General features: G+C 35.5%; 1 protein-coding gene across 1 annotated transcript in view; it reads right to left on the bottom strand.

Annotated features, from left to right (window-relative positions):
* Positions 1–14301, bottom strand: part of LOC105809616 (Golgi pH regulator) — a 44301-nt gene that overhangs the window by 5846 nt on the left and 24154 nt on the right. The window contains exons 6-8 of the mRNA XM_012643449.1: positions 7620–7729; positions 5634–5722; positions 4560–4652 (exon numbers count right to left, since the gene is read on the bottom strand). Of these exons, the coding sequence (XP_012498903.1) occupies positions 4560–4652; positions 5634–5722; positions 7620–7729 (292 nt within the window). The remainder of the gene's footprint in view (positions 1–4559; positions 4653–5633; positions 5723–7619; positions 7730–14301) is intronic.

Genomic DNA, 14301 nt, shown 5'->3' with positions numbered 1-14301 from the left:
AAAGTGAGACTCTGTCTCAAAAAAAAAAAAAAAAGTAAAATGATGGAAAAAGATATTATGCTAAAACTAATCAAAAGAAAACTAGAATGTCTATATTAATATCACTCAAAGTAGATTTCATAGCAAAAAATATTGCCAAGTATTAAAAGGATCATTTCAACAAGGGATATTTTTGAATAAATATTTAGAATAATGATTCTAAACATTTATGTACCTAATAACAGAACTTAAAAATACATGAAGCAAAAATTGATAGAAATAAAAAAAGAAATAGACAAATCCACAATAGTTAGATCCCCTCTCTCAATAACTGATAAAATAAGTAGCCAGAAAATCAGTAAGAATAGAGAAAATTTTAATAATACTATCAGTCAACTGTACCTAATTGATGTTTATAAAACATTCCTGCCAATAAGAGCAGAATATGCATTCTACTCAAGTACACACAGAACATTTACTATGCTGAGCTCAACTGACCATATTCTAGGACAGAAAACAAGTCTTGATAAATTTTAAAAGATTCATATTATATACAATATGTTCTTAGACCACATGAAATTAAATTCGAAATCAATTAGAGAATGATATTTGGAAGATCCCCAAATATTTTATAACACACTTCTAAATAACCCATGAGTCAAAGAAGAAATCAAAATGAAAATTAGAAAGTATTTTAAACTAAATGAAAAATATAATTCATCAAAATTTGTGAGATGCACTTAAAAGAGTACACAGCAAGAAATTTATAGCACTAAAAACCTACATGAGAAAAGAAGGTCTCCAATCAATGATCTTAACTTCCACCTTAAGAAATGAGAAAAAGACCCAAAATAAGCAGAAGAAAGGAAATAATAAAGATTGGAGCAGACATAAATGAAATAGAAAACAGAAAAATAAGAGAGAAAATTAACCCAAAAGCTGATTTTCTGAAAAGTTCAATAAAATCAACAAACCTCTACTAGCCTGATAAGGAAAAAAAGAGGGAAGACACAAGTTACCAATATCGAGAATGAGAGAGATACCACTTCACACCTTCAAGTATGGCTATAATCAAAAAGACAGATAATAACAAGTGTAGCTGAGGATATGAAGAAATTGGGACTCTCATAAACTGCTGGCAGAAATGCAAACTGGTGCTGCCATTTTAGAAAACAGTCTGGCAGTTCTTCAAAAGGATAAACATATAGGTAGCATATAACACAGCAAGTCTACCCCTAGGTATGTAAGAGAAATGAAATTATATGTGCACATAAAAACTTATACATGAATGTTCACAACAGTATTAATAATGGTCAAAAAGTGGAAACAACCCAAATGTCCATCAACTAAAGAATGGATTAAAAAAAGTGATATATCTATAAAATGGAATATTATCCAGCCACAAAAAGTAATGAAGTATTTAAATGTTATAACAGATGAACCTTAAAAACATTAGGCTAAATCAAAGAAGCCAATCACAAAAGAATATAAATTATATGATTCCATTTACATGAAATGTCCAGAACTGGGAAATCTATAGAGATAGAAAGTAGACTAGTGGTTGCCAGGGGCTGGGGAGTGAGAACTGGAGGGAAATGGGGAGTGACTACTAATGAGTATGGGATTTCTTTTTGGCTTGATAAAAATGTTCAAAATTTGATCGTGGTGATAGTTGCACAACTCTGTGAATACACTAAACTGCTGAATTGTACACTAAATGAGTACATTGTATGTGAGTCACATCCCAATAAAGCTGTTATATGAAAAAAGGAATGAGAGGTGACTTTTCTACCACTTCTATAGATATTAAAAGGATAAGGAAATATTATGAGCAATTTTATGCCAATAAATTTGACAACTTCTATAAAAATGGACAAGTTCCTTGAAAGATCCAAACTGTAAGAGTTCACTCAAGAAGAAATAGATAACCTGAATAAACCCTATATCTTTAAAAAAACTGAATTTATAGTTAAAAAAAAATCTTCCTGCAAAGAAAACTCCAGAAAACCACAATCTGATATCCTCATAAATATAGACAGAAAAATTCTTAACAAAATGTTAGCATATTGAATCCAACAAAATATAAAAAGGATAATTCACCATAACTAAGGTTCATTCTAGGAGGAATACAAAGTTGGTTTAATATTTAAAAAATTAATGAATATAATGCACTATAATAGCAGACTAAAAAAGAAGATCATCTCAATAGATGCAGAAAAAGCATCTGACAAAACCCAATACCTTCTCGTGATTAAGAATACTCAATAAATTATGATTAGAATGGAACTTCCTCAACCTGATAAAGGGCATCTAGGAAAAGACAGGAGCTAACATTATACTAAATGGTGAAAGACTGGATGGTTTCTCCCTAAGATCGGGACTAAGGGTAGGAATGACTACTCTTACCACTTCTATTCAACTTTGTACAGAAGGTTTTGGTCAGTGCAGTAAGACTGGGGGAAGAGAAGGAGGAGGAGATAAGAAGAGAAGAAGAAAGAAGGAAGGGAAGAAAGGGAAAGGAACAATTAAAAAACCGGGGCCAGGCGCGGTGGCTCACGCCTGTAATCCTAGCTCTCTGGGAGGCCGAGATGGGAGGATTGCTCGAGGTCAGGAATTCGAGACCAGCCTGAGCAAGAGCGAGACCTCCGTCTCTACTAAAAACAATAAAAAGAAATTAGCTGGGCAACTAAAAATACATATAGAAAAAATAAGCCAGGCATGGTGGTACATGCCTGTGGTCCCAGCTACTCGGGAGGCTGAGGCAGAAGGATCGCTTGAGCCCAGGAGTTTGAGGTTGCTGTGAGCTAGGCTGACGCCATGGCACTCTAGCCTGGGCGACAGAGTGAGACTCTGTCTCAAAAAAAAAAAAAAAAAAAAATTGGCAAAAGATTTGAGTAGATACTTCCCCAAAGAGGATATATTGATGTCAAATAAACACATGAAAAGATGTTCAACATCATTAGACATTAGGGAAATATAAATTAAAACCACAATTAAATACCACCTCATATCTATTAGAATGTCTGAAATGAGTAAGGCTGACCATATGGAGTGTTGGTGAGGATATGGAAACTGAAACTCATACACTGCAAGTGGGAATGTAAATGGTACCAATCTCTAGAAAAGAGTTTGGCTGTTTCTTTAAAAGTTAAACTTATACCTGCCATATGATCCAGACATTCCACTCCTAAGTACTTATCCAAGAGAAAAGAGAGCATATGTCCATACATAGACTTGTACACAAATGTTCACAGCAGCTTTATTTGTAATACTCCAAACTGGAAACAGCCTAATGTCTATCAGCAGGTGAATGTATTATTTAAACAAATTGTGGTATATCCAAACAATGGCTACTACTCAGCAATAAAAAGGAATAAACTACTGATGCACACAGTAACACAGACAAAACTTAAAATAATCATGCTGAGTAAAATAAGCCAGATAGAAAGAGGATACATACTGCAGGATTCCATTTGCATAAAATTCTTAGAAAATACAAACTAATATATAATGACTGAAAGCAGATTGGTAGCTGTCTGACGACTGGGGCTGTGGAGGAGGCATTACAAAGGGGCACAAGGAAATTTTTGGAGATGATGGATAGATATGTTCTCTATCTTGACTGTGGTGACAGTTGTTACACAGGTATATACATATGTCAACACTTACCAAATTGTACACTTAAAATATGTGCAGTTTATTGTATGTCAGTTATATACCAATAACGCTTGTTAAAAAATGATATGCTCCCTTAACAGCTGTATCTCAGGAAAAAAACCTCTTAGCTGACTGAACGCACTATCTTCATCTATCCTCTCCCACTGAATAAATCAAGATTTTAAAATGTTACCTGAGTGGTATTGACATCAATTTATTATAACATTAGGTCCATTAAATCCAAAATCCCTCAATCATCTAAATTGATCAAAATTAACTAACAAGCTGACAAAGCTCCTCTTTGTGCAAACACAGCCCTAGTAGGAAAGTCATCACACCAGAAAGTCAAATTAGCCTTTTCTATAATCACACTGAAATCTATCATTACCTACAGATGAGTCAGAAAACAAATACTGTATATAAAGTGAACATAAAGAAAAAAATATTAAGGGAAGCCACAAAAGAATAAGAGCTATAAGCAGAGAAGATGAATTTATCTATGGAAATACATTTTATATTTACTTTGGACTTAATTTTCTAAATATATACATTATTATAAAGGACAAGTAGCTTCTGTTCTGAGCTGAAGGTAGGAGTTGAGGTTACACACAGTTATGTCCCCAAGGGTGATATAGAAAGCAGAGTATAAAATAAGAAACTTTCACATTCAATTCATATATTTCATAAACTAAGGCCTTATTAACGATTTCTGACAGAAGAAAAATACAACCTACCTTTTCTAGGTTATCTAAAAAGGAAAGGGGAAAAAGAACGAGGGTCAAAGATGTAAAAGAGCACACACTGTTGACTCAATCAAATTTGGAATTTAGTTCAATGCATCAATCACATCTACTCTTATCTCCCTGTAATTACCAGGGAAAAACACCTAAAAAATACCTGACAGTTAAAAATAATATACTTACCATGAATATTTTCCAAACACAGTAAATGGAGAAAAAGTAACCCAGAAAATTAAAATATTTCCCCTTGAAAGTTTTGGAGTATTCTATTCTCTCCTGGGGGAAAATAAACACAAAACATGGTTCATCTCAGAAAAATATAAATTTATATTCAATACAAGTATTCCTCTATGAATTATTATTCAGGCTGAGTCAAAAAACCACACATGGTAATAATATTAAACTATTATAACAGTAGTAGTAGTGGCCAACATTTACTGAATGCTTACTTTAAGCCAGAAACTAGGATAAACATCTTACATGCATTATCTACTTTGACTTTCATAAGAACCCCTATGAGACATGATCTATTATCTTAATTTTACAGATGAGAAAATTGAGGTTTAGAGAGGTTAAATAACTTGCCCAGGTCACACAGCTGGTGAGTAGGATTGGGTCTGTTTCCTAAGCCTATGTTAACCTCTATCCTATACGACCACCCCTGTGAAGTAGGCTCAGGTCTTCCTGTTTCCAAGGCCTATGTTAACTTCTATGTTATATGGCTACCCCTGTGAAGCTAGCCTCAAAAAGAATTAAAATAGTTTGCAACCTTCATTGAAATATTTTGCATATTTAAATTATATTGCATTTCAAGTGTACATAGGAAAGTTACTTCTTGTAGTTAGGATACTTACTGATCTGGATCCTGTAAAATAGGGCTAGACCATGGCAGACAGGTATCTACTGCTCTTATAGTATCACTAACTTGTAAGGGAATAAAAAGGAATCAGAGCAGCTACTGTCTTTATCCCAGGTCAGCAGGAAGTGGTGTATGCCACCTTCCTAGGTGTTGAAATGCCTCTTCTGACTATTCCACCAATTTCTATTATTGAGAGTGTTCTATTAAGGATTTTGCTAGAGATAGGAGCAATTTAATGAAGAGTGCAGACCCTTTATCCCTAATGTTCCATGGCTGATTTCAAAGCTGTGAGGTGTCTCTTGCTTTGCCACAGAGAACAAACACTAAAAAGCCATTTAGTCTTGTTCTCTCTTTAATCATATTGGTAAAAACCACACTTTAGTTTCCTTGCTCTGTACCTTGGTAGCATATAGATCAGCTGTTTCCAGGAAAAGCTGCCTGCTTAGTTCTTCCAAAGCATCCACTTCCTGTTGAATAAGAGTAAGATCTGGCACAAAATGGGCATTAAGGTTTAAATCATGTAGAAACTTAAAGAAATGGCAATGAAGAAAGCACATGTTTCTGGTTTCTCCTATTGTGGATCCTAGGAACTGCCTGTATTTTCAATTTTCTATTTCAGAGCCAGCAGTGCAACTTCAGAGCAGTTTTCCCAACCTCGGACATAGATGTGTAAAAGCTTCACTATCAAGAGCATCACCATCAAACATCTATCACTGTTTCTCCCAAGTCAAGTGGCTCAAACAGATGGTGTCATTTGTTTGTTTTTTGTTTTATTTATCTAGTTATATTAAGTTAAATGTAATCTTCAAGATCATAAATGGTTACATAATAATAACACCTATACTAAAGCATGGCTTTCTCCTACGTTATCTGAATAAATACAATGTTAGAAAAGGGAACTAATATTTACTGAGTTCTAATATAGGCTGGGATTTATAGACATTACCTTCTTTAGTTCTTTACAGACATTATCTTTTTTTATTCTCACAACAATCTCATGAGATAGGTGTTATTATCCATTTTGCAGATAAGGAAAGTGAAGCTCAGAGAATTAATTTGTTCAAAGTCACACAGCCAATAGGTATGGATGTAAAGTCAGATCTGCCTTACTCCAAGGCCTGCTCTTTCCACTATACTATCCTATTTTCCAAGAACTCAATCAGATAGCGTTATTATTCTCCCATTTAGAAAACAGAGGCTCAGAGAGGTTAAATAATTCTGATGTATTTGTTGACTTATGACCAAAATAGCTCTAAAACCTACACTATTGGCTTTTATGGACTTTTAAGTAATAAAAATAGTAAAGATAGATCCTTCTAAAATAGAAGCATTGACTTTAATTTAAATCCTCCCTCCTCTCTGTGATTTTTCCCACTATTACCCAAATCAGCAAGTGCCCTTCATTTCCTTCCTCAACAGTGGCTACTATTTGCATGGCTCAGGCCACCAAACAATATGGTTTAACTAGTTACATGTCTCTCTCCCTGAGGAGAGAGGCTACGCTCTATTCATCATTTTATCCCTTAGCACTCGGCTTAGAAATAGGAGATGTGAAATAAATGTTTCTTGATTAAATAAATCTACATTAATCCTTTTTCTTTCTCTTCCATAACCATCCTCCCTTTCTTTGATCTTATTCTTACCTGCATTTCACACTAGAAGGATGTAAGTCATAAATTATAGCAAGAATAGACTACATCCTTCTCCTCCAATTGAAGCAAAAGGGAATTTGTACTTCCCTGGGCCAGAGAAGGAAACAGGATTTGCCATCTCATGCTTAATCCTCCAAAGTTTTGACCTAATAGCCTGGGAGCCACATAGAGATTTGGTTACACAATTTGGGAATTAGTTCAACATCATAACTAGTTGGGCCAAGAACAATCTATTAACCTCGTCTCTTTGGTTCTTTAAACCAAAAAGTCACCGGAGAAGCAAAGCTACTTAAAATTTGTCTAGGAATACTAATTACTTTAGTAATGGGCCTTTACCATCCCATATACAAGCCATCCATTTTAGAGAGCCATTACACTTTGTGGTGGTTTTTTAGAGTTGAGAAATATAATAGTGTAGTGGAAAGAACTATGAAGAAGAGACCACAGTTCTGTTCCTAGCTTTGCCACAAACCACTGTGTGACCTAACTTCTCTGGGTCTATTTTCTCATCTGTAAAATGGAAAGACTGACTTTTAAGGACCCCTTCAGCTCAGAGACAATGATTTTATGATCTTATATGGGTGTTGGAAAGATGATTCTTGTATGCATTGTATTTTCTAAGCCAGTAGACTCTGATGTAGTCAGGTACCTTAGAAGGGATTATCCCAATACTATTGTTTTCTTCTGCCCTTGGGCCAGACAAAAAGAATCAAGCAGAAGGACAAAGGATACTTTCACTTCCTGGTGCTGAAGTAGTAACGCTTTTTATCATTCCCCAGAATCCTGACGGTTTGTTATGTACCTCCCCCTTCTGGAACATAGTTCTTCGTGCCATTGCCATCCTGAAATGAAAGAAAATATAAGATCTCAGCAGGGAGGCATTGACCCTCAAAGTCCAGTCTCATCTACTTTCCAGTCTCACAACTGCCTCTCTCATTTGCTGAGCTGTTCAGTAAAGATTGCTGATTCTGGAGTCCCACTTTTCTGCTACTTACAACTGAAGAGAAAGTATGTGGAAGCAATGTGGCCTAGGCAAACAAGCACAGAATTTGGAATAGATAATAAATTTGAGGACTAACTCTGCCACTTAGAAGCTGTGAGACCTTAGAGTTTTCATTTCCTCATCTCTGGATAGATGTGAAGATGAATGAAATAATCTATAAGAACTTATGTTTTCAACTACAAAGCGCTGTACAAATGTTAATAATTATTACAGTTACCATTTAGGCATAAAATAAAATAGCTAACATACTTAGCTAGGGGACCAGGTACAGAGCAGGAACTCAATAAATGTTTTCTGCCTTCCTTTTCAAAAGCAGACAAAAGGAAAAAAAATAGCAAAATCACATAAACCAGTACCTTTCTAAAAATTAGTCTCCCTTTGAGTCTAATCCCCTCACCCACTGAAATCTGTTCTACTACTAAATAAATCAACAGGAGGCTGACCATTTCTTCTTCTTGTCCTCTCAGTCTGTGGAGGACCCACTACCACAGTGGTAGCTGCTGGCATGTCCTAGCCCATCACAAAGGTATTAAGAACAGGGTCCTTGTGAGGTTAAAAAATAAAATCATTTGTACATAAATGATTACTTGAAGGGTATAATGGGCCAAGGCCAGTAGGCCTAAAATGAACCAGAATGAGTCTAATAAAAATAGAGTAGCAGGACTAAAGAAAAATTTAACTGAAGATGGATATTTTTTGGGTGATAAGAGATAAAAATGACGAGGAGGAAGCAGCAGCATTGGTATGTATGGCTGGGACTAATACAAATGGTACCAATGGTACCAAATATCAAATGGTATTTCTGTGGGCTAAATTCTTTAAGCCATTAGCAAAAATGCTATTAATAAGAATGAATGTTAGGTGTGTCAGTCACGTTGCTTTAACTGTTTCCTCCTCAAAATGACCTTCACTTGGATACTGAGTGAAAGAAACACAGCTCCAAGTTCTAGCTCTTTCTGCCTTTCTTCTAACTGTACATCAACTACAACTCAGCATTTTGGGAAGATATAATAAACAACCAAGAAGAAGCTCAGACCTAGGAAGATTCTGACTTGGGGAGATTCAGTAATTCTTAGTTTTTCTATTTTCACAGTTGAGAAAGCTAGAACATGTACAGGAAGAAGGAAGGGGTTCTGTTCCATTATTAAGATAGTGTACTCTAGTTTACCATGATGGATTAAAGGAGAGGCAGATGGGAGAGAGGGAGCACAGAGCCCATTTCTGCTGTCCTTATTTCCACTGTCTACAATATAACAAATATTAATGACTGGCTGTGGAGTGGAACTGGTTGAATATGTAAAGATAACCAACAATGTGTACTGTGGTCCCATAACAGGCAGAGAAGTATAATTGCTAGAAGAATGAAAGTTGGCTGCACATAGATGAGCATGGATTTGTTGTAAACAATTTGCTTTCACTTTCAATTTTATCAAGAATTTATGAATTCTAAACCAATTTTGCTCTTGTCAAATAAGTTGCACATGAAAAAGAAATAGTCACATATTTAAGAAGAAAAGGTAACAATATCAAACTTTCTGAGATGTGGTGCAAAGGAATAAAAAAACCCAACAATACAAGGTACTATAGAACTAGATTACCTTCATTTTCAACTTTTCTTCACCATCATCGCCACCACCACAGTGATCATCATCACTATTGCCTCTTTATAACAAGGGTAGTTCACAACAAGAAATTATCTATTTGTTGGGCCGGGCGCGGTGGCTCACGCCTGTAATCCGAGGCAGGAGGATTGCTTGAGCTCAGGAGTTCGAGACCAGCCTGAGCAAGAGCGAGATGCTGTCTCTACTATACATAGAAAGAAATTAGCCAAACAACTAAAAATAGAAAAAAATTAGCCGGGCACGGTAGCATGTGCCTGTAGTCCCAGCTACTCGGGAGGCTGAGGCAGGAGGATTGCTTGAGCCCAGGAGTGAGGTTGCTGTGAGCTAGGCTGACGCCACGGCACTCTAGCCCGGGCAACAGAGTGAGACTCTGTCTCCAAAAAAAAAAAAAGAAAAAAAAAGAAATTATCTATTTGTTGATAACAAATAGCTGGAAGTCATTTAAAAATTCAGAATATGGAAAAACATGCACTTGGCTAAGGTTTGGTGGTAGTGTACAAGAGAAACTGAAAAATGTCTACTATGGTTTAAACATGTTATTCTACTGTTTTCTGTTCTCTGTTGTTTCTGGTGGGAAGTCAGCCATTCCTTTTCTTTTTAATTAAACTTTTAATTTTGAGATAATTGTAAATTCATATGCAGTTTTAAGAAAAAATACAGAGATTCCATGTACCCTTTACTCAGATTTCCCCAATGGAAACACCTTGCAAAACTACAGTACAACCAGGATATTGACATCGATAGACTCATGATACAGGACATTTCCACCACTACAAGCATCCTTCATGCTGCCCCCATACAGTCATCTTCCTTCCTACCCTCAACTCCTCCTTAACCCCTGGCAATCACTAATCTGTTGTCTGTTTCTATAATTTTGTCATTTCAAAAATGTGTACATAGCTAGAAACAGTATGCATCCTCTGGGAATGGCTTTTTCACTCAGCATAATTTTCTGGAGATTCACCCAGGTTGTTGTGTATATCAACAGTTTGTTCATTTTTATTGCTAAGTAGTCCATGGTATGAATGTACTACAGTTTGTTAAACCGTTCACCCATTGAAGGACATCTGGGTTCTTTCCAGTTTTTGGCTACTATGAATAAAGCTGCTATAAACACTTGTGAACAGGTTTTCATGGGAAGGTAAATCTCTGTTTCTCCGGATAAATGCCCAGGAGTGCAATTGTTGAGGTGTGTTAACTGCATGTTCAGTTTCTTAAGAAATAGCTAAACTGTGTTCAGAGTTACTGCACCATTCTATATTCCCACCAGCAATGTATCAATGATCCAATTTCTCTGCATGCTTACTAGCGTTTGGCACTGTCACTAATTTTTATTTTAGCCATTCTGATAGGTGTGTAGTGGTGTCTCATTTTGGTTTTAATTGCATGTCCCTAATGACTAATGTTTAACATCTTTTCATCTGCTTATATGTCACCTGTATATCCTCTGCAATAAAATGTCTGTTCATGGTTTTTGCCCATTTTCTAATTCACTGTTTTTTTTTAAATATAAGCTTTCAAAGTTTTTTATTCTAGATACTAGTCCTTTCTCAGATATGCGGTTTGCAAATATTTTCTCTCAGTCTGTAGATTGTCTTTTCATCCTTTTAACAGGGTCTTTTACAGAACAAGGTTTTTAATTTTGATGGAGCCCAATTTATCAATTTTTCCTTTTATGGATTATACTTTTGGTGTCAAGTCTAAGAACTTATTGCCTAGCCCGCATATCCCAAAGATTTTCTATGTATTTTTTATATAAGTTTTATAGTTTTACATTTTACATTTAAGTCTATTATCTGTTTTGAGTTAATTTTTATATAAGGAATGAGACTTAGATTCAGATTTTTTTTTGCCTATGACATCTAATTGCTCCAGCACCATTTGGTGAAAAGGCTATCTTACTTCCACTGAATTGCTTTTGCATCTCTGTCAAAAATTAGCTGGGCATATTTGCGTCAGTCTATTTCTGAGTTCTCTAATCTCAGATTTATATCTGCCCATATCACACAGTTGATTGAGTACTCTGAGGTACCGGCAGACATAGATCAATAAACTACCACCACTATATCGAATCTTCCTATTCAAAAACACATGTCTTTCCATTTATTTAGATCTTCTTTAATTTCTTTCGTTGGAGTTCTATAATTTTTAGCATATAAGTTCTGTACATGTTTTGTTAGACTTACACATAAGTATTTCATTTTTTTTAGTGATTGCAAATACTATATTTTTAATTTTGATGTCCACATAGTCACTGCTAATATATAGAAATACAATTGATTTTTTTTTTTTTTTTTTTTAAGAGACAGGGTCTCACTACGTTGCCTAGGCTGGATTCAAACTCCTAGACTGAAGTGATCCTCCTGCCTCAGCCTGGCTACTACTGATTTTTGTGATTATTTTGTATTCCACGATGTTGTTGAATAGCCATGCCTTACTTTTTTTCGTTGTTCCCCTGTATGTATCATTTTTCTCTGGCTGCTTTCATGATTTTCTTTTTCTCTTTGTCTTTTAGCAGTTTGACTATATGTATGTAGGTGTAGTTTTCTTTTGTGTTTATCCTATTTGGAATTCTTTGAGCTTCTTGGATCTATAAATTAATATTTTCCACCAAATTTGGGAAGTTTTGGGACATTATTTCTTCAAATACTTTTTCTGCTCCTTTCCCTCGCTTCTAGGATTCCAACTACAAAGATGTAGATTGCTTGATATTGTCTCATACTGAGACTTTTGTTCATTTTTCTTCAATCTTTTATCTATATTCTTTGGATTGAATAATTTCTAGTGATCTATCTTCAAGTTCACTGTTTCTTTCTTCTGCATCTCAATTCTGCTATTAAGCCCATCTACTAAGATTTGTATTTTAGTTACTGTCATTTTCAGTTTTTGAATTTCTATTTTATTTCTTAAAAGTTTCCATTTCTCTGTTGTGATTCCCCATCTTTTCACTAGTTAATATCATGCTTTCCTTCGTTTCTTTCAATGTATTTCTAATAGTTACTTTCAAGTCTTTGTTTGCTAAATCTATCATCTGGACCCACTTGGAGTTAGTTTCTATTGACTGCTTTTGATCTTGCATATGGGTCATATGGTCTTGTTTCTTTGCATGTTTAGTAAGTTTTGGTTGACAACTTGATATTATAGTTAATATGTTGTAGTGACTTTGGAATCTGTTCTGTTCTGAGGATTTTTGGGGTTTTTTGTACTAGTAAGCAATTAACATATCTATACTCAAACTGTGAAATCTGTTATACCTGTAGCAACTAATGTTTCTGCTCAGTTTTCCAGTTTACAGCTGCTCCTTTTTTAGTTTGACTCTCTGAGGGTCTCCCCTGAGCCAGAGCTCATGTATGATGGTGATTAACCAAAAATCTGGACAGATTTTTAATCATATTTCAGTACTTACCCTCTCTGTGGTTCCTTAGCTTCCAGGGATCTCTCTCAAATTTTTTTTTGTCCTAAATTTCTAATTGCTTTGCTGATCCCTAGTTCTACCCTCTGACAACTCAAGCCAGTAAGACTTTCACTTTCTGTTATCTAAGCCGTGTGCTTAATCTGCACACGGCTCAGGCAATGCACTCAATCAAAGTCACAGCAAACTTGCAAATCTCACCAAGCAGGAATTCTGTTTTTCAAGGTAGACTCCTAGTTTCCACCTACTTTTTCTCTGGCTCTCTGGTGTTTCCTGTGCACGTGCGTTATTTAGTAATGAGGAAGGGATTTGGGCAGGGTTTATACTCAGATTCTGGATCTGAGTCCTTCCGCATCTCTCTCACTTCCAAAATTTCCCCTTTAAATTTCCAGTTACTCTTGCTGATTTTAACTCTATTATACACTTGAGTGGGTGTTGGGAGGGTGGGTTGTGGTTGAGGGGTACCTCTAGACAAGAAAGACGTAAACTTGCAACAGTTACCTGATGATCTTCTCAAATTTCTACCTGCCTCTGTTCATTTTCCAATAACTTCAAACATATGCTTTGAATATTTTTTTCAGTTTTATGATTTTTCTGTAGAAGGAATTACTTGAACTCTTTCCATTGCCATTCCTGGAAGTTTCCTTTACTATCATTTGAGGGCACCTGTGGCTTGTGTTGAAATTTTACTAGTGAATGTATTTTTTTCCTTATCCCCACAAAATTTCAAAAACAGAGCCTAGAAAAACCTAACTGAAGGTAGAAGTTACAATTTTTTCCTTCACTGTTCCAAATGGGAAGTGTATGCTTCTTTCCTCCCCTCCATTTTCAACCATTAAATTTTCTGTATTTAACAGATGTCACTTTTCTTGTATGTGATCTCACTATGGCCCTCTCCTGTTAAGTTGAAAGATGGTTTTCTGGTCACTACTCTTCCCCAACTATGAGAGTTTGCAAAAAAGTTTTCTATATTGTGGTAACTGGCAAGGGCACTGTATGAATCCCAAGGGCTCCAGTGTTGCCATGCTAGCTGTCTATCTGCCCTGTTAGCTATACTGGGTGACGGACTGTGCTAATTAGGTCAAGTTGGGAGGCTGATTCTTCTGAGAGCCACTTACAATAATAAAACCTATTGTAGGACCACAAATCATTTCTGATCCTGATTAGAGAAGGTATTATAGGGGAACTGGACTGTAGTGTATATAGATCACAGCCAATTCCTAACCACAACTAGTATAAAATGACTTAAAAGTGTATATCCACATTTAACATGGATCATGACTTCACTCTTATACATTCATCATCTCTTTATATAAATAAAAATACAGCAAAAGGGAGAATAACTTTGGGAATCAAACTAGTATTATCTATACATAA

Source organism: Propithecus coquereli, unplaced genomic scaffold, assembly GCF_000956105.1.
Source record: "Propithecus coquereli isolate 6110/MARCELLA unplaced genomic scaffold, Pcoq_1.0 Scaffold197, whole genome shotgun sequence".
Taxonomy (NCBI): Eukaryota; Metazoa; Chordata; class Mammalia; order Primates; family Indriidae; genus Propithecus; species Propithecus coquereli.
The sequence above is the reverse complement of the archived record's forward strand: the minus strand, read 5'-3'. Positions and strand labels throughout refer to the sequence as shown.